The sequence below is a fragment of the Delphinapterus leucas genome, chromosome 11 (assembly GCF_059928025.1).
Source record: "Delphinapterus leucas isolate spDelLeu-1000000601 "Yukka" chromosome 11, BTC_Dleu_Yukka2, whole genome shotgun sequence".
NCBI lineage: Eukaryota > Metazoa > Chordata > Mammalia > Artiodactyla > Monodontidae > Delphinapterus > Delphinapterus leucas.
This window is the reverse complement of record NC_143139.1, coordinates 85,524,256-85,545,410: the sequence shown is the minus strand read 5'-3', so window position 1 is coordinate 85,545,410 and position 21,155 is coordinate 85,524,256. Positions and strand designations below refer to the sequence as shown.

The window sequence follows — 21,155 nt, the reverse complement described above, 5'->3', positions numbered from 1 at the left end:
GTGATATTGGCCTGTAATTTTCTTTCTTTGTGACATCTTTGTCTTGTTTTGGTATCAGGGTGATGGTGGCCTGGTAGAATGAGTTTGGGAGTGTTCCTCCCTCTGCTATATTTTGGAAGAGTTTGAGAAGGGTGGGTGTTAGCTCTTCTCTAAATGTTTGATAGAATTCACCTGTGAAGCCATCTGGTCCTGGGCTTTTTTTTTTTTTTTTAAACATCTTTATTGGAGTATAATTGCTTTACAATTGTGTGTTAGTTTCTGCTTTACAACAAAATGAATCAGTTATATATATACATATGTTCCCATATTTCATCCCTCTTGCGTCTCCCTCCCTCCCACCCTCCCTATCCCACCCCTCCAGGCGATCACAAAGCACCGAGCTGATCTCCATGTGCTATGTGGCTACTTCCCACTAGCTATCTACCATACGTTTGGTAGTGTATGTATGTCCTTGCCTCTCTCTCGCTTTGTCACAGCTTACCCTTCCCCCTCCCCGTATCCTCAAGTCCATTCTGTAGTAGGTCTGTGCCTTTATTCCTGTCTTACCCCTAGGCTCTTCATGACATTTTTTTCCCCCTTAGAGTCGATATATATGTGTTAGCATACAGTATTTGTTTTTCTCTTTCTGACTTACTTCACTCTGTATGACAGACTCTAGGTCCATCCACCCCACTACAAATAACTCAATTTTGTTTCTTTTTATGGCTGAGTAATATTCCACGGTATGTATGTGCCACATCTTCTTTATCTATTCATCCGATGATGGACACTTAGGTTGTTTCCATCTCCGGGCTATTGTAAATAGAGCTGCAATGAACATTTTGGTACATGACTCTTTTTGAATTATGGTTTTCTCAGAGTATATGCCCAGTAGTGGGATTGCTGGGTCATATGGTAGTTCTATTTGTAGTTTTTAAAGGAACTTCCATACTGTTCTCCATAGTGGCTGTTTCAATTTACATTCCCACCAACAGTGCAAGAGGGTTCCCTTTTCTCCACACCCTCTCCAGCATTTACTGTTTCTAGATTTTTTGATGATGGCCATTCTGACTGGTGTGAGATGATATCTCATTGTAGTTTTGACTTGCATTTCTCTAATGATTAGGGATGTTCAGCATTCTTTCGTGTGTTTGTTGGCAGTCCATATATCTTCTTTGGAGAAATGTCTATTTAGGTCTTCTGCCTGTTTTTGGACTGGGTTTTTTGTTTTTTTGCTATTAAACTGCATGAGCTGCTTCTAAATTTTGGAGATTAATCCTTTGTCAGTTGCTTCATTTGCAAATAATTTCTCCCATTCTGAGGGTTGTCTTTTGGTCTTGTTTATGGTTTCCTTTGCTGTGCAAAAGCTTTTAAGTTTCATTAGGTCCCATTTGTTTATTTTTGTTTTTATTTCCATTTCTCTAGGAGGTGGGTCAAAATGGATCTTGCTGAGATTTATGTCATAGAGTGTCCTGCCTATGTTTTCCTCTAAGAGTTTGATAGTGTCTGGCCTTACATTTAGGTCTTTAATCCATTTTGAGTTTACTTTTGTCTATGGTGTTAGGGAGTGATCTAATTTCATACTTTTACAGGTACCTGTCCAGTTTTCCCCGCACCACTTATTGAAGAGGCTGTCCTTTCTCCACTGTACATTCCTGCCTCCTTTATCAAAGATAAGGTGACCATATGTGTGTCGGTTTATCTCTGGGCTTTCTATCCTGTTCCATTGATCTATATTTCTGTGTTTGTGTCAGTACCATACTGTCTTGATTACTGTAACTTTGTAGTATAGTCTGAAGTCAGGGAGCCCGATTCCTCCAGCTCCGTTTTTCGTTCTCAAGATTGCTTTGGCTATTTGGGGTCTTTTGTGTTTCCATACAAATTTTGAAATTTTTTGTTCTAGTTCTGTGAAAAATGCCAGTGGTAGTTTGATAGGGATTGCATTGAATCTGTAGATTGCTTTGGGTAGTAGAGTCATTTTCACAATGTTGATTCTTCCAATCCAAGAACATGGTGTATGTCTCCATCTATTTGTATGGTCTTTAATTTCTTTCATCAGTGTCTTATAATTTTCTGCGTACAGGTCTTTTGTCTCCTTAGGTCGGTTTATTCCTAGATATTTTATTCTTTTTGTTGCAGTGGTAAATGGGAGTGTTTTCTTGATTTCACTTTCAGATTTTTCATCATTAGTGTATAGGAATGCCATAGATTTCTGTGCATTAATTTTGTATCCTGCTGCTTTACCAAATTCATTGATTAGCTCTAGCAGTTTTGTGGTAGCACCTTTAGGATTCTCTGTGTATAGTATCATGTCATCTGCAAACAGCGACAGCTTTACTTCTTCTTTTCTGATTTGGATTCCTTTTATTTCCTTTTCTTCTCTGATTGCTGTGGCTAAAACTTCCAAAACTATGTTGAATAAGAGTGGTGAGAGTGGGCAACCTTGTCTTCTTCCTTATCTTAGTGGAAATGCTTTCAGTTTTTCACCATTGAGGACGATGTTGGCTGTGGTTTTGTCATATATGGCCTTTATTATGTTGAGGAAAGTTCCCTCTATGCCTCCGTTCTGCAGGGTTTTTATCATAAATTGGTGTTGAATTTTGTCGAAAGCTTTCTCTGCATCTATGGAAATGATCATATAGTTTTTCTCTTTCAGTTTGTTAATATGGTGTATCACATTGATTGATTTGCATATATTGAAGAATCCTTGCATTCCTGGAATAAACCCCACTTGATCATGGTGTATGATCCTTTTAATGTGCTGTTGGATTCTGTTTGCTAGTATTTTGTTGAGGATTTTTGTATCTATGTTCATCAGTGATATTGGCCTGTAGTTTTCTTTCTTTGTGACATCCTTGTCTTCTTTTGGTATCAGGGTGATGGTGGCCTCATAGAATGAGTTTGGGAGTGTTCCTCCCTCTGCTATATTTTGGAAGAGTTTGAGAAGGATAGATATTAGCACTTCTCTAAATGTTTGATAGAATTCGCCTGTTAAGCCATCTGGTCCTGGACTTTTGTTGGTTTGAAGATTTTTAATCTCAGTCTCAATTTCAGTGCTTGTGATTGGTCTGTTCATATTTTCTATTTCTTCCTGATTCAGTCTTGGCAAGTTGTGCATTTCTAAGAATTTGTCCATTTCTTCCAGGTTGTCCATTTTATTGGCATAGAGTTGCTTGTAGTAATCTCTTAATGATCCTTTGTATTTCTGCAGTGTCAGTTGTTACTTCTTTTCCATTTCTAATTGTACTGATTTGAGTCTTCTCCCTGTTTTTCTTGATGAGTCTGGCTAATGGTTTATCAATTTTGTTTATCTTCTCAAAGAACCAGCTTTTAGTTTTATTGATCTTTGCTATCGTTTCCTTCATTTCTTTTTCATTTATTTCTGATCTGATTTTTATGATTTCTTTCCTTCTGCTAACTTTAGGGTTTTTTGTTCTTCTTTCTCTAATTGCTTTAGATGCAAGGTTAGGTTGTTTATTCGAGATGTTTCCTGTTTCTTAAGGTAGGATTGTATTGCTATAAACTTCCCTCTTAGAACTGCTTTTGCTGCATCCCATAGATTTTGGGTCGTCGTGTCTCGATTGTCATTTGTTTCTAGGTATTTTTAAATTTCCTCTTTGATTTCTTCAGTGATCACTTCGTTATTAAGTAGTGTATTATTTAGCCTCCATGTGTTTGTATTTTTTACAGATCTTTTCCTGTAATTGATATCTAGTCTCATAGCATTGTGGTCGGAAAAGATACTTGATACGACTTCGATTTTCTTAAATTTACCAAGGCTTGATTTGTGACCCAAGATATGATCTATCCTAGAGAATGTTCCATGAGCACTAGAGAAAAATGTGTATTCTGTTGTTTTTGGATGGAATGTCCTATAAATATCAATTAAGTCCATCTTGTTTAATGTGTCATTTAAAGCTTGTGTTTCCTTATTTATTTTCATTTTGGATGATCTGTCCATTGGTGAAAGTGGGGTATTAAAGTCCCCTACTATGAATGTGTTACTGTCGATTTCCCCTTTTATGGCTCTTAGTATTTGCCTTATGTATTGAGGTGCTCCTTTGTTGGGTGCATAAATATTTACAATTGTTGTATCTTCTTCTTGGATCGATCCCTTGATCATTATGTAGTGTCCTTCTTTGTCTCTTCTAATAGTCTTTATTTTAAAGTCTATTTGTCTGATACGAGAATTGCTACTCCAGCTTTCTTTTGCTTTCCATTTGCATGAAATATCTTTTTCCATCCCCTTACTTTCAGTCCGTATGTGTCTCTAGGTCTGAAGTGGGTCTCTTCTAGACAGCATATATACGGGTCTTATTTTTGTATCCATTCAGCCAATCTGTGTCTTTTGGTGGGAGCATTTAGTTCATTTACATTTAAGGTAATTATTGATATGTATGTTCCTATTCCCATTTTCTTAATTGTTTTGGGTTCGTTATTGTAGGTCTTTTCCTTCTCTTGTGTTTCCTGCCTAGAGAAGTGTCTTTAGCATTTGTTGTAAAGCTGGTTTGGTGGTGCTGAACTCTCTCAGCTTTTGCTTGTCTGTAAAGGTTTTAATTTCTCCATCGAATCTGAATGAGATCCTTGCTGTGTAGAGTAATCTTGGTTGCAGGTTTTTCTCCTTCATCACTTTAAATATGTCCTGCCAGTCGCTTCTGGCTTGCAGAGTTTCTGCTGAAAGATCAGCTGTTAACCTTATGGGGATTCCCTTGTGTGTTATTTGTTGTTTTTCCCTTGCTGCTTTTAATATTTTTTCTTTGTATTCAATTTTTGATAGTTTGATTAATATGTGTCTTGTCGTGTTTCTCCTTGGATTTATCCTGTATGGGACTTTCTGTGCTTCCTGGACTTGATTATTTCCTTTCTCATTTTAGGGAAGTTTTCAACTATAATCTCTTCAAATATTTTCTCAGTCCCTTTCTTTCTCTCTTCTTCTTCTGGGACCCCTATAATTCGAATGTTGGTGCATTTAATGTTGTCCCAGAGGTCTCTGAAACTGTCCTCAGTTCTTTTCATTCTTTTTTCTTTATTCTGCTCTGCAGTAGTTATTTCCACTATTTTATCTTCCAGCTCACTTATCCGTTCTTCAGTTATTCTGCTATTGATCCCTTCTAGAGAATTTTTAATTTCATTTATTGTGTTGTTCCTCATTGTTTGTTTGCTCTTTAGTTCTTCTAGGTCCTTGTTAAACGTTTCTTGTATTTTCTCTATTCTATTTCCAAGATTTTGCATCATCTTTACTGTCATTATTCTGAATCCTTTTTCAGGTAGACTGCCTATTTCCTCTTCATTTGTTAGGTCTGGTGGGTCTTTACCTTGCTCCTTCATCTGCTGTGTATTTTTCTGTCTTCTCATTTTGCTTAACTTACTGTGTTTGGGGTCTCCTTTTTGCAGGCTGCAGGTTCTTAGTTCCCGTTGTTTTTGGTGTCTGTCCCCAGTGGCTAAGGTTGGTTCAGTGGGTTGTGTAGGCATCCTGGTGGAGGGGACTAGTGCCTGTGTTCTGGTGGATGAGGCTGGATCTTGTCTTTCTGGTGGGCAGATCCATGTCTGGTGGTGTGTTTTGGGGTGTCTGTGCCCTTATCATGATTTTAGGCAGCCTCTCTGCTAACGGATTGGGTTGTGTTCTTGTCTTGCTAGTTGTTTGGCATAGGGTGTCCAGCACTGTAGCTTGCTGGTTGTTGAGTGAAGCTGGATCTTGGTGTTAAGATGGAGATCTCTGGGAGATTTTCGCTGTTTGATATTTCGTGGAGCTGGGAGGTCTCTTGTGGACCAGTGTCCTGAAGTTGGCTCTCCCACCTCAGAGGCACAGCCCTGACTCCTGGCTACAGCACCAAGAGCCTTTCATCCACATGGCTCAGAATAAAAGGGAGAAAAAATAGAAAGAAAGAAAGAAAGAAAGAGAGAAGGAGAGAGAGAGAGAAAGAAAAAGAAAGGAAATAAAGTTATTAAAATAAAAAATAATTATTAAGAAAAGAATTTTTAAAAAAAAACGGACGGACAGAACCCTAGGACAAATGGTAAAAGCAAAGCTATACAGACAAAATCACACACAGAAGCATACACATACACACTCACAAAAAGAGAAAAAGGGAAAAAATATATTTATCTTTGCTCCCAAAGTCCACCTCCTTAATTTGGGATGATTCGTTGTCTATTCAGGTTTTCCACAGTTGCAGTGTACATCAAGTTGATTGTGGAGATTTAATCCGCTGCTTCTGAGCCTAGTGGGAGAAATTTCCCTTTCTCTTTGTTCGCACAGCTCCCGGGGTTTAGCTTTGGATTTGGACCCACCTCTGCATGTAGGTTGCCTGAGGGCATCAGTTCTTCGCTCAGAGAGGACGGGGTTAAAGGAGCACCTGATTCGGGGCCTTTGGCTCACTCAGGCCGGGGGGAGGGAGGGGTATGGATGCGCGGTGAGCCTGCGTTGGTAGAGGCCAGCATGATGTTGCACCAGCCTGAGGCGGGCCGTGTGTTTTCCCGGGGAAGTCGTCCCTGGATCACGGGACCCTGGCAGTGGCGGACTGCGTAGGCTCCCGGGAGGGGAGGTGTGGATAGTGACCTGTGCTCGCACACAGGTTTCTTGGTGGCTGCAGCAGCAGCCTTAGCGTCCCATGCCCGTCTCTGGTGTCCACGCTGATTCCCGAGGCTCGTGCCCGTCTCTGGAGCTCCTTGAAGCGGCGCTGTTAATCCCCTCTTCTCGTGCACCACGTAACAAAGAGGGAAGAAAAAGTCTCTTGCCTCTTCGGCAGGTCCAGACCTTTTCCCTGACTCCCTCCTGTCTAGCCGTGGTGCACTAGCCCCTTCAGGCTGTGTTCACGCCGCCAACCCCAGTCCTCTCCCTGAGCTCCGGCGGAAGCCCTCGCCTCAGCTCCCAGCCCCGCCCGCCCCGGTGGGTGAGCAGACAAGTCTCTTGGGCTGGTGAGTGCCAGTCGGCACCGATCCTCTGTGCGGGAATCTCTCCGCTTTGCCCTCCGCACCCCTGTTGCTGCGCTCTCCTCTGCAGCTCCAAAGCTTCCCCCTCCGCCACCCGCAGTCTCCGCCCGCGAAGGGACTTCCTAGTGTGTGGAAACCTTTCCTCCTTCACAGCTCCCTCCCCGAGGTACAAGTCCCGTCCCTATTCTTTGTCTCTGTTTTTCCTTTTTTCTTTTGCCCTATCCAGGTATGTGGGGACTTTCTTGTCTTTTGGGAGGTCTGAGGTCTTCTGCCCGCGTTCAGTAGGTGTTCTGTAGGAGCTATTCCACATATAGATGTATTTCTGATGTATTTTTGGAAAGGAAGGTGATCTCCGCGTCTTACTCTTCCACCATCTTGAAGCTCCCAGAAGTCTCCTTTTCTATGTGCCCTTCCCCTATTCCCTTCTTTAGAATTTACTGGTATTATTTTTTTCTGTCTCCTTCCACTGACATTAAATGCATGCACATTGGTATATATATATGCTAATATATATGTGTGTGTGTGTGTGTGTATTCACTAAAAAACACAAGCAAAAAACATCCTATAACGCTGCTCTTCACCCTGCTCTTAATTTATCTTGGAGCTTCCTTATAGATACACACAGATTTACCAAATTCTTCTCTGGAGAGCTCTATTGTTATGTTCTATTGCAAAGATGTATCATTGTTTTTCTACCAAGTGAGCTAATTAAGGAGATTTAAAGTACCTCAGATCTTTTGTGATTATGAACAGTGATGAAGTTGACTCATTATATGTATGTGTTTGAACTCACGTTCAACTTTATTTGTAGGATAAATTCCTTGAAGTAGAGTTTTGAGTTGAAAATTATGTGCATTTTACATTTGATAGATATTGCTGAATTCCCCCAAAGAAGTTAAACCAATAGTGTAATGGAGTGCTTATTTCCTTATACTCTTACCGACAGTATTATCCAACTTTTTGAACTTTACCAATCTCACAGAAGAAAATTGATCACCTTTTAATTTGCATTTTTAAAATTATGAGTGAGGTTGGTCATTGGGTCATATGTCTAAAAGTGAATGGGTTTAGTTTTTTAAAACTAAGTTAAAATGAGAAACAAATCTTCTCCAGCTCTGGGGTATATAAGTTTTTAAAAAATTGCATAAGCTTCTTTTACCAATTAGTTATTTTTAAACTTTTTCTGTTTATTTTTAAGTTAGGACTCTATGGATGTATTCCTCAACTTGTTTATTCTTTGTTTTAAATTTAATTTTATTTATTTTTCTTTTTTTTTTAAGTTTCATTTTTGTTTGTCCTTTTGGACATTAATAGATTTTTCAGTTTCGAGTATAGCATATGTAAGCAATCTGACGTTATGTTTGAGGTATGGGTGCTTGCGTAAGATTCTGGGTATTGACAGACATCTAAAATTAGTTAAGATTAGAAGTTGATTTCCTGTAGGGAGGATTCTTGTGGAGAAGTTTAGCAGTGCATGATAATCTACATAGCCTCAGAGGACATGTCTGTATTGTGGCAAAATTTATAAGTAGGTGAAATTTATTTGGGGCACTGGCTGCCTCAGCATCCCCTTTCTGGACTTTTTTTTTGGCATTACCTCTTCCTGACAGGAAAATTAACTGATAATATATCTTGGTGTTATAGCTAATAAACCCTCAATATTGTTATTTATTACTATGTACAGGCATGGTCCTGAGCACAACTGTATGAGGTAGGTACACTTATGACCCTATTTTAGATGAATAAAGTAAAGCATAGTTTTGCTCAAGTCATACGGTAAAAGTAGTAGTATCAGAATCGCAACTCAGATAATCTGATTCCAGAGCCCTTTTCTTTGACTAACATGCTGTACTGTTTCTCACTATTCTCGTATTTCCCAAACTGTGTGTCTGGACACCCCAGGGTTGCTGTGGGATATGTTAAATTTTTGAGGGAAACACAGTGACATCTCTTGGACACTCTACAGACCACTGATTCGAGGTGGTTCAACATATCAGCATTAGATCACACTCCATCTGACATACCTCTGCAAAGCTACATTTTCAGTGGTGCTGGGAAAAAAAGCAAGTGTCACACAAAAATCAATACAGAACAAGAAATGAAGGCAGTAGTTTCCAAATTCCAAGGTTTGAGACGCTGTGCAGTGCCCAACAGATACACACATCCTGTTAGTAAGTACTTATGGTAACATGACTTAAAAATATGATTTATTCTTTCAATTTATTTGTGTTATTTCTTCAAATGGCTACCAAATTGTTAAGAAATAAATACTTATTAAATTGTTTGGACCTAGCTACTTAGTAGGACTGTTAGATATTTCTTTTGGCCTAGGGTTGTCATGAAAACATTTCTGAGATACTACAGGTGCTGTGAGCTGAGAAAGTTTGAGAACTTCTGAAAGCCCACCTCTGCAGGTGTAGAGAGAAGAATGTAGAATTTATTGGGCATGAGGTTGGAAATCAATACGTGATAGTTCTTATTGTTATATCAATGCTAAGATGTAAGTGTTTTCATAGTAATTCTCACAGGAGCATTTGATTTGAATTGAACTTGGAAAGGGTGGTAGTAACCCAAAGGAATGCATCCCAACAGATCCAAAGTGGGATGGCAGTGACTGATAGAGAAATTTGGATATTCTGGTGTTTCTAAAATTGTGTAGGTAGGTGTCTTAATATTGTGACCTAGGTAATCCCAAATTATTTCTAATGTGATAAAAACAATACCTGTCTCGTAAGTTTGTTGTGAAGATTAAATGATTAAGCCTAGAACAGTGTCTGGCACTAACAAGCAATCAGTGAATGTTGACTGTTGTTAATATTTATTATTATTATTATCTGTTGTTAGTCATCATCGTCATCATCACCGTCATCTCTGGAGGATGCATATTCCAGTAGCACAGCAGAATTCTTACCTATCATAAAACATGGACAAAATTGTTTGTTAGTTTTTTGACATGTTAAGGAATCTGAGAGGCTACTGGACCCCGAGTGTTGTTTTTAGGCCCATCCTTAATTGACTTGAACCCTGGAGGGGTTCCCTTGTAAAACTGTTAAACCAGGTTTTTACCAAAGACTGGTCTGATAAACATTTCCTAAAGCTTCTTTAGGCCCTAGTTCTGCACCTATTTGGAACAGCCTCTAGGGAAACTTTGGGGACAAATTGAAATTTTCTTTCATTTATCCGATGGATTTGTCTTACTTTTCTCATCTGTCTTGGTGTTAGTGACAAGACTGTATTCTTGATTTTTTTTGGCATAAATTAATGTGCCTAGTCCCTAAAGTCTCCTTTGGGACAATCACCTCTTAATAACACTTGTAAAACAGCATTTTGTGTTATTCAGTCATTTGTATGGTCTTTTCAGTTTATAAAGTACTTTAATATCTATTGTTTTCATTATTATGGTATTTCCTCATAGGCTAGACAGGGCAGGTAGTATCTTCATTTCATGGATGAAGAAACTGAGATCAGAATGGTACATAACTCATCCAGGATCACACAGCCAGGTTATGACAGATCTGTGCCTAGAATAAGAAATTTTCTTATTTCCAATTTAGTGCTCTTTTATGATCCTGTGCTCTGCAGCCTCTTGCCTCACACCCTAAAATGGGGAGCAGAACATGGGATGACTCAGAACTCCTGGGGTCAATTCTAGGTCCCATTTTTTGATCTTGGGAAAATCATTTTAACTTCTCTGAATGCTTATTTCTTCGTTTGTGAAACGAGCTAATAATATTATTGTAATTTTCCTGTGGGTTGGTTGTAATTAGTGTTGGAACCAAGATTCAAATACAGGTTATCTGGTTCTTGAGTCTGTGTTTTTAACCCCTAGTTACACTGACTCTTGCCATCATAAAGAGATACAGTAGACTTTAAGAGTAACAGAGTTGTGTAGCAAGCTAGATGTACTATGAGATATAGTGAGTGTATCAGCTATTACTTCCAACTCTAACTGAATTTCTAAAGTAACTCAAGGTTTTAGAACTCTGGAGAATGGCTTAAGCTAAATGTTCACTGATTAAACGACCTGTGTAATTATTCAAAATGTAGATGCAACATTGGAAAAAAGGCTGAGATTTTTAGAAATCTTTATTCTAAAGTGTTTTTTAAATTAAAGGGTGTCAGAAAATTCTGTTTTTTTGTTTTCTTACAGCACTGGGAGGTGTTCAAAAAAGTAACAGAAGTTTTCATTTTAGTTCCTGCACTTCTTGGTCTCAAAGGGAACTTGGAAATGACATTGGCATCCAGATTATCCACTGCAGTAAGTTTTTTCCTATACGTAAACATATACTGTTTTATCTATACATAAACATATACTGTTTCTCTCTATTGAGGAGAACTTGCACCAGGAAAATAATTTTCTCCTCTGTCTACTGGTAAATTTCTGAACCTCAGGGCTATGCTAAGTAGTTATGCCTGTTAATCATGCCCTGAAAGCTCCCTGGGTTGTCTAATCTGGGGATTATAGGCTTTCCTTCATCCTGAGAAGAAGTAGCATTCTTGCCCCCTTTCATTCCAGGGCATTCTGGCAATTATCATCAGTGCTTAAAACATGGCGCAAGTCAGATATTGAGATTCTTTATGGTTCGATGGTTGGTAAATTGTTATTTAAACTTTTTGTGATTGTAAAAGTAATACATGTTTATTATACAAACTGCAGGAAAGGGAAAAAAGTATCAAGAAGAAAATTTATAACTACCCCCAATTATTTACCTAGACATAATTACTATTAGTATTTTGATATAGATCCTTGTATGCTTGGATATCTCTACCTATGCATAGGTATATCATAATGTAGATACATACTGTATATTCTAAAAAAAAGAATTGGAATCATATATATTCTCTTTTATAATCTGTGATATCCATTTGTAGATACATCATGATCATCTTTCCATATCAATAAATGTAGACCTATCTCATTATTTTTATTGGCTGTGTGTTTTTCTGTTGTATAGCTCTACCACGGTTTAATCCATCATCGTTATTGAATATATAGGTTCTTTTTAATGTTTTGCTGTTATAAACAATGTTGTAATGAATATTCTTATACATACAGTTTTACATTCTTTTCTTATTTCTTTTGGGCAAATTCTAGGATTGTAATTACTGTACAGGAAAAATAAGTATACTTTTAAGGCTTTAGCCACATATTGCAGAATTGTCATCCATAAAGGTTAAACACTTTTGATAATACTGCCACCAGCAGGGTTCTGAGGTTTTTTAGTAGCCGAAAAGGACATTGTTTTTTCACTATAACATTCTTTGGGGGTTCACCATTGTGGAACCAAGTTATCATTAAAACCATGTGGCTAGTGAGGTTCACTTCAATGAGCCATCAGCCCACGGAACGTTAGCCAAAAATTAACTAAGCCATCATTACTAATTGCAGTGCTGTTAGTATATGAAGTTTGTTTCTTTCCTTAAAGAAGGTACAACAAATGAATCTATGAACTAGGAAAAAACATTTGTGTATCTAAAGATAACCAAGATGTGGAAGCTGAACAACCATGTTGTTGATGGGAGCCCTCTTTCACTCCTCTTCCCCTCTCCCCATTTTTCCCCAGGCAGCTGTGAGTTCCCTAAGGTTTCTTGAGTGAAGCAGATGCTTGGAAAGGAAATGCATTAAATAATGTTTTATTAACATTATTACTGGCTTGCTCAATTAAGAGAAAATGCTACATATGCCCTATGGAAATTTCTAAGCCCTTTCCTTACATATAAAAGGTCATATAGTCATACTCTGCCCAGGCAATAATGAAGTATTGGATGTTAGTGAGCTCTCATAATGTGCCAGCACTGTGCTAACTGCTTAACAAGGATGTCTGTTAACAACCCTATGAGATAAACACTATTCCTGTTTTACAGAGGAGGAACTGTGGCTTTGAACAGTTGAGTGATGAAGGGTGAATCCTGAGAGCTATTTTATATTAGGTGGTTAGGGAAAACTTCTCAGAGAGGTGGTGTGTAAGCTGGAGCCTGAATAATAAAAGTGAGTCAGCCATATCAAAATCTTGGAAAAGACCATTCCAGGTTACATTGTATCTAATCAGTGTAATGATGTCAGTGTAATAATGTCAGATATTTATAAGCGTTCTGTACAGATTCACTTTCACAGTTGAGCCTGTGTAACTATGTCTATGTAGTAAACAGAGGCCCATGTAACCGTATATCTATGTAGTTTAACATTAAACAACAAGCTTACAAATTAAAAAAAACTTCTAGGGACTTTCTTTTCCTGGTGGCACAGTGGTTAGGAATCCACCTGCCAATGCAGGGGACACGGGTTCGAGCCCTGGTCTGGAAGATCCCACATGCCGCAGAGAAACTAAGCCCATGTGCCACATCTACTGAGCCTGAGCTCTAGAGCCCACGAACCCCAACTACTGAGCCCCCATGCCACAACTACTGAAGCCCATGCACTTAGAGCCCGTGCTCCATAACAAAAAGAAGCCACCGCAATGAGAAGCCCGTGCACTGCAACGAAGAGTAGCCCCCGCTTGCCACAGCTAGGGAGAAAGCCTGCATGCAGCAACAGAGACCCAATGCAGCCCAAAATAAACAAATTTTTTTTTTTAAATCTCTATCTTTCTGCCTTGGCAAATACAGTATATCCTTTGATGATCTGGAAGTCCAAGATCAAATTTAGAATTCTTGGACATCTTGGGTTCTATTTTGGAACATAGTGATATGGAGAGAGCCAGCCCCTGGTCTGACGCCTGCCCCCTTCCTTCTCCACCCTTGGCCCTATGTCCTGCACTTTGAAAGACCTCACACATACCTCACACCTCACGTTCATCTATACCCCCAACAAACAGCCAGCCCTTGAGCACTCCTTGGCTTGGGCATGCACCAGTGGTGGCATGGTCTGCCTTCAGGAAGATTGGCTTCAGGAAGAGGCCATTGGGCTCTAGGCCATTTAGTCAGGGAGCTTTATGATCCCAGGTATCTGGAGTGTGGCCTAGAAGGGGATGAGACACAGGCTTCGAGTGGGCACACTGCTTGGGCCCTATGCACTCTTCATCCTAAGGAATGGGGCATAGCTAAAGGAGGGCCAAAGTGGGGCCTTCTAAGCCATGGGTCTCAGAGCTGAAGTCCCTCTTACAGAATTAGAGAACTACCGATTCTAGATTCCAGGAGTGAAAACTTCTCTTGGCCTAAGGAAAATTATATGACATAGAAGAGATTTAGAAGCTTCCTTGTGATGTACTTCTGCAAGATATTAAAACAGGATGGAAAAGTTATATATTAAGAAGGGTTGCTTGAACAAAATAGCCGTAATATTATACTCTGAAGGTAGCAGTCACAGGACTTACTAATAACCAGTGGTTGCCTACAGAGAAAGCAGTTCTTTTATTGGAAGCTTCTTAAGTAACCAAATGGCTGTACCTTGAAGTATACAAGTATCTCTTACATGATATCTGTCCTATCATTCTACTCTTGAGAAGATACTGAAATTAGTGTGAATGCAATAAAAGCTGAGATATAAATGGAAATCCACTACTTTTTGGTGTCTTGGAAGCCAGTCACATGGCTCCATTGTTACACTTTTAGATCCGAGGTTTAAATGCAAATTTTTCTCAAGTGATCATGTGAAGCAGTAAGTACGTGTAAAAACATTAAAATTTAAAAATGTGTTAGGACAACACCCTTTGACTCATCTGAAAATATTTAGAAAGCATCATCATCAAGCAATATACAAAGTTTCAGTTTATGCAATTATTTCAGTGAAACTGCATCATCACTATTAACCAAAATGTCAAACCTGGGAATTAAAGAGGATATAAGTCCTTTATCAATTATATTTATTTCCTAATATAATATTTAGGAAAGAAAGCCTAACAATTTGATAACACCGTCATTCCCAGCAGTATCTAGACTGGCAAAAGTAGCCAAAAACATTCTTGATTGTTTAATGACTTCATTTGAAAGTGGGCATCTACATAGTATTACAAATATGAAGTATAGTGACCACAGGATCAATCTAGCAGCCCTCAGTGCTAAGAACTTATTTCTCAAAAATTTAATAATAAGATGGTAATAAGATTTTAAAAATTTGATTAAATTTCACATTTGTTCTAATCTCCTAGAAGTTCATCATATAATGGTGACATTTGGTGTCAGCTGAATATTGATTTTAACACTTGGCATCCAACTGGAATGTGTGTCTAGTATACCTCTAGCTTTTGTCTTCAAAAACAAAACAAAAACTTTTATGTAGTTTTACTAAGGTTTTCAAAGTTAGTGAAATTACATGCATGTGTTCCATCTGCCATCTTTTCCCAGTGATCTACCCTTGCATTATGTTTTAAGAGCTGATGGGTTACCTAGATAGAACTCAATCCAAGAGGCTTTTTGACAGGAGAGGAGAATAAAGAAGAGGTCTTGAAAAACAAGAGTGGCAACATTTAAGGGAGAAGAAAGTTATTAGAATGAGAGTTAAAAGGTGGCTTTAGGTACATTTTGTTAGAAAATGAACTTTGTCCTGATACATGTAGTTAGGCATACCAACACTTAAGCAACTTGATAACTTTGCCAGGAAAACTGAAATTTTGGCTAACTTACCTCGAAGAAAATATTTCTAAAAGCAACATTCTTGAGCATTACTCAGCATTTGTTTAGATTCAAATAACAGATTAAACATGCCAGTCCATTTTGAAATAAGCCATGCTGTAGGGAATCTGGTTAAAAAAGAATATGCTGCAAATTAAATTGTTTAATTTGATTACGTATTACCATTAAAGCTGAATCTTAATCTTTTTATTTGAACTTGATTTGTTGTGGTGCCTATATTTTATATTAGATATTTTTATCAAATGTCTGATTATATTTATTTGTCTGTTCATATTTAAGACAGGAGAACTCCAAAGCTGATTAGAAGCTCAGCTCATGGTGTTCACTGCAGGGTCATCTAGCTGGACCTTTCTTTGGGGAGATGGGATGGAGTCGCTATTTTCCATAGGTCAAGAATTGGGTCACTGATTATATCTGAGCCGTAAACTAAAGGAATTACTCAGTTCTCTAAGCAATTAAAACACCATAAACTAGATGAATATACCATGTTATCATGGCTTGATGCCATGAGTTACTACTTTTCCATCTACTAATTTGTTTACTTTTATTTTTTGAGGCTCTTTGAGATAAGAATGTCCCCTTTATTGCCAGGGCCAGAGACAGGACTGTTGTTGATTTGTTATATTAGTGGTTCTCAAAATGTGTCCTTCTGAACAGCGGCATCAGCAACTTGTTAGAAGTGCAAGGTCCCAGCCCCACTCCAAGGCTACTGAATCAGAAACTCTGGGGTGTGGCTCAACATCTGTATTTTAACAATCTTTCCAGATGATTCTGATACACATCAAAGTTTGAGAACCACTGTGTTACATGAACAGCATGGAGGCCGATAGGGCTGGGACCAAGTGAGAGAGGGGGAATATCACAGGGTGTGAGATCACCTGTGGGTCATTGTGAGGACGTGGGTCATTGTGTGAAATGGGAAGCCTTTGGAAGGTTTTGAACAGTTGAGTGATGTGATTTGATAGATATTTTTAACAGATTATTTTGACTGTTGTGTTGAGACAGAGCTATAAGAGGCCAAAGACCAAAGCAGGGAGGCAAGTTGAGAGTCTGTTGGAATAATACTGCAGTCCAGAGTTGAGGTTGGCTTGGATCAGGGTGGGGTAGTAACAGGGGATGTAGTGAGACATAGTTGAAGTCCAGAACTCATTTTCAAAGAGAGTTGTCAGAATTGGCTGATTGATTAGCTGAAATTAAAGACCAGGAGTTGTCACTTGAAATTTTCTCTGGATCTGAGAGGGGTAAAAGTAACCAAATTAGAAGATGGAAAGCTAGTAACTTGTGGCATCAAGCTAAAATGACATGGTATATTCATCTAGTTTGTGGTGTTTTAATTACTTAGAGAATTTGATCTCAAGTTTCCTAGGCAGAGTACTACCATTCTGATAGAGTGCTGGAGAATCATTGTCAGCTGTATTCCAGCTCTGATGCTCTATTTGCTATTAAAGCAGTTCTGGGTTAATGACTTCTCATCAACAAAAACCCCAAAGCCTCACCTTCTCTGGCTGTTCTCTACTTGAAATTTTTATTACCCTTGACTTTGAGACCCCACACCCTCCTCACTCACCTCTTTCATGGTTTCTTCTTAGTTTACTTTTTTCTTTGCTCATCCTCTTGATTTGAGGTTTTCTTGAAGTTTCAGTACCTTTGTCTTACATGTTCTTACAGTGACTCTATAAATTGCTGGGTTTAAGATCTGTTATCTGAGGTCTAAAATTTTCTGCTTCTGAATGCTAGATAGAAAAGAGTCAGGAATGATACTCACTGTCCTAATGACAGGATTTTTTAAAAAAGTCTTTAAAACTATTTTCCAGGAGTAAATTGCCTAGCACGTTTCCACTCTAGGCAAAAGTGATTTTTGTTGCCTCAAACCTTTATTCTCTGAAATTACTTTGAAACATTCTACCTTTTTAATTCATTAATTGAAAAAATATTTTTGAGCCCTTTCTATATGCCAAGCACTACTCCGTGTGCTAGGGACTCTGCGATAAACAAACCGGAAAATGTTCCTGCCTTCATTGAGCTCACATTCCAGTGGAGGCATGTGAAGTTGGAAACACCCTCTTTCCCTAATAATTTTACATTAGACTTCCCACTCAAACTGTGAAACTTCTAAAATAAAGAAAAAAATAGAGCCCCCAATAATGATGTTAATAACTATGGCATAATTTAGTTATCATCACAGTCTCAGTATTATTTCCTAAATTTGGCATAATTCTAAATTATATGTGTTCTTATCATATCCTGATGATTAAATACAAATGAGATTGCATATTTCTATTGTTCTTAATTTTGAGGTATGTTTCTTAAGTTATGAATACCAACCCATAGTCATAGCTTTGTGGAGTGGAACTGCTTAAGTTTAATCTAGAACTGTTTCAATCAACTAGATATTTAGCTCTCTCCCTTCTTTGAAGCTTTATTGATGTATAATTGACATACAAGAAACCACACAAATTCAGTCTTAATTTGATGAGTTTCAGTACACAGTATGTACCTGTGAAAGCATCACCACAATCAAGACTGTGAACAGATGCATCACCCCTGTACATTCAGAAAGATATTAGGGTGTGTGCGTGTGTGTGTGCGCGCGCGTGTTTTAGTATATTGTTTTATTATCAAATATTTCAAGGGTGTAAAATTCTAATAAAGTGGTTGAGTGAAACTTCCCAGAGAATAACATTTACAAAATCTGGATAATAAATTATTTGCAGGCAATGGAAGGTGATCAAAAGCAGGTAGAAACTAGAGTTTACCCTTAAAGACCATAACTACAGTGGGTAAGAGTTGCAAAGTTTGTGGCTTGTTTTGCTTGATGGAATTCCCCAATCCTTGGATCTCATGTGGTAGAAAACCCACAGTCTTACCAGCTTGAGGTGGCAAAGGTCAGGGAGTCTGGCAAATGAAAAAAAAGAAGAAGAAGAAAAGTAGGTAGAGATGTGAGAGGGTCCCATACTTGAAAGACAAACACACTGGCTAAAACTTATGAGTTTTTGCATTTTTGACTAAGTGCCTTCAGTTACTATGCCCAGCTATAGTGGCAGAAAATTGAAGTTTTGTTGGCTTGAATTATCAGATAACAGAGCTTGGAGGTGACAGAGCAGGTGGAAATTTATGGGGAAATCCCAGCAGCAGAGAACTGCAGAGAGAATGAGCCCCAAAATCTGAGTATTAATTCTCTCCAAATCTTTGGCTGACCATTAAACTACACAGGTGCAGGGGAGATCCCCAAAAGGCTGGACTAAAAGTTGGTAGCTGAAGGAACCAAGCAGAGATATGAGCTGCTCCACATTGTGGAAGAGACAACAGTTTGTAGTTTGAGTCTAGGCAAATTAACTATTAGAAGGAAAATCCAGTTATCCTCAGAAGAACATAGCATTATCCAGAGTTATTATAACATATTATTACACTGTCTAGTTTTCTACTGAAATCGCTAGATGTGGAAAGAAACACAAAAGTGTGATTCATATTCAGTCAATGGAAAGTGACTCAAATTGGGCCTGGATGTTGGATTTAACAAAATCTTCCAAAACAACTAGTAGAAATATGTTCAAAGAACTAAAGGGAAAAAATGTTCAAAGAATTAAACAAACGTGTCTTAATGAGTGAATGTATCAGAGTGGTGATAGCAGAAGAAAGAATTCATTAACTTGAAGATAGATCAATAGAAATTATTCAATATGAAAAATTTAGAGGAAAAAATTGAATAAATATAAATAAAGCCTTGGATATCTGACAATATAATGATGTTAAACATATATGTGATATATTGGTATACTAAATATGGTAAAATTTTAGTATTTGACAAAACCAGGTAGTGGGAATATAAATGTTATTTTTTAAAAGCATAAAAGCAATTACTGCTGAATGAAATTATCTTTTTAAAATTAAACTTTATTGAAGTATAATTTACATGTAATAATATATGCCCATATTAAGCGTACAGTTTGATGAGTTTTGACAAATATATTAAATGTGTAACTATCACCACAAACAAGATATAGAATATTTCCCTCACCCCAAAAAGTTCCCTTATGCTCCTTTGCTGTTAATCCCACTGCCAGGTAATCCCTCTGGTCTCAGGTAATCACTGCCCTTTCAATCACTAGTTTAGGATTTCATATAAATAGTATCATAATTTTTCTCATTGATTATTCGAATGACAGTATTTGCCAGGTTTCTCCATTATAAAGTTACATTTTACCTCTTGATATATTACTAAATAACCTGTAGGAAGGTACTTTGAGACTGCAGACATATCCTGTTACTTAACAAACTTTAGCCAATTATCTTAGCATATATTAATGATTTTTGTCTGAATCCATTTTTACATTGAAGGCTGCTGAATTGTCATTTTCTAACTGTTATTCCTTCTACATTTATTACTTAGCATTCTACTAAGGAAAAGATCTCCCTGTCTTTCTTATCTCCCTCCCTCTTTCTCTCCCTCCTCTCCCTTACCTCTATCTATCTACCTACCTATCTATCTATCTGTCTATCATCCATCCATCCATCCATCCATCCACCCACTCTCAGTATGGACTCAATAGACTCTTATTTTATTCAATGGGTCATAATCCATTACTGCTGTTATTCATTTTGATGCCCAGATTGTCTCAGATTTGGCTAGGGGGAAGCCCTTTCAAACTGGTTCCTGTGTTGTTTTGACATGCCCTTATTATGTTTTGAGTACTTTGTTACTTTCTGGCATAAGATATTCCAGGCTCATCTTATACTTCCCTGTCCCAGCCCTGGAACCAGCCATTTCTCTAAGGAGCCTGGTTTTAGTGGGGAATAGTATTTAGAGATTTTAGGCTTTTTAAGCTGAGTAGTTCCTTACTACTTCTAGATTCCACATTTATGGTATTTTCTTCTATCATTTTAACTGATATTTTTAAAGGACTTTATGCTTATTTATTTTATGTAATAAAGTTTAACATCATAACTACCCAAGAAGTACCATTTTCACTAACACTAATATTTTACAGGACTGTTTGCATATTTCTAAATTTGGTTTGTGGTCTTCATGAGAAAGATCATTTAGTCAAATCTTCATACTTTGTGCAAGACTGCCAGTGTGTCCTTCTAGATAGATGAGAATCAACCTTAAATCAACCTTAAAACTTCAGAAGAGCAGATTTTACAGCCTCTGGGGAAAACGTACCAATAATCAGTGGCTAACACTCAATGATTATATGCATTTTATGCTCACTTCTCTGAAGGGAAACATTTTTTTCCTAAAAGCCTTTCCCCACTTTCTTCCCATTTCTTTGTTTTCTTTCTACTCCTTCCACTTTTTTTTATTCTTCCTGTTATTCTCTTCCAAATGTTTAGTGGATATAGGCCATTTTTTAGCTACTCTCCAGTTCCTTATATTTTTAGAGTGGTCTTAGTTTATGTTATGATTTTCATCTTAATACTCTTTGAATTTTAATGTTATTTATGTTGTAGGACCTACATTTAGACAAAAAGCTGAGATTATTTCTTTTTCTAGTTGCCAGTGTTTTAATTCACCAATTAATGTTTTTAAATAAAATTTCTCATTATACCAGTACTATTTTTTCAGTGATGAAAATTTGAAAAATTCTCTAAAGAACAAAGAAGAAAATAAAAATCATCCATAGACTCATCACCCAGAAATAACAATAGTTTTTTTTTTAATATACCTATTT

The 21,155-nt window shown here is 37.7% G+C and overlaps 1 protein-coding gene across 1 annotated transcript in view; it reads left to right on the top strand.

The window, feature by feature from the left end:
- Nucleotides 1-21,155, top strand: part of SLC41A2 (solute carrier family 41 member 2) — a 132,627-nt gene that overhangs the window by 33,350 nt on the left and 78,122 nt on the right. The window contains exon 3 of the mRNA XM_022599802.3: nt 11,063-11,170. Within this exon, the coding sequence (XP_022455510.1) occupies nt 11,063-11,170 (108 nt within the window). The remainder of the gene's footprint in view (nt 1-11,062; nt 11,171-21,155) is intronic.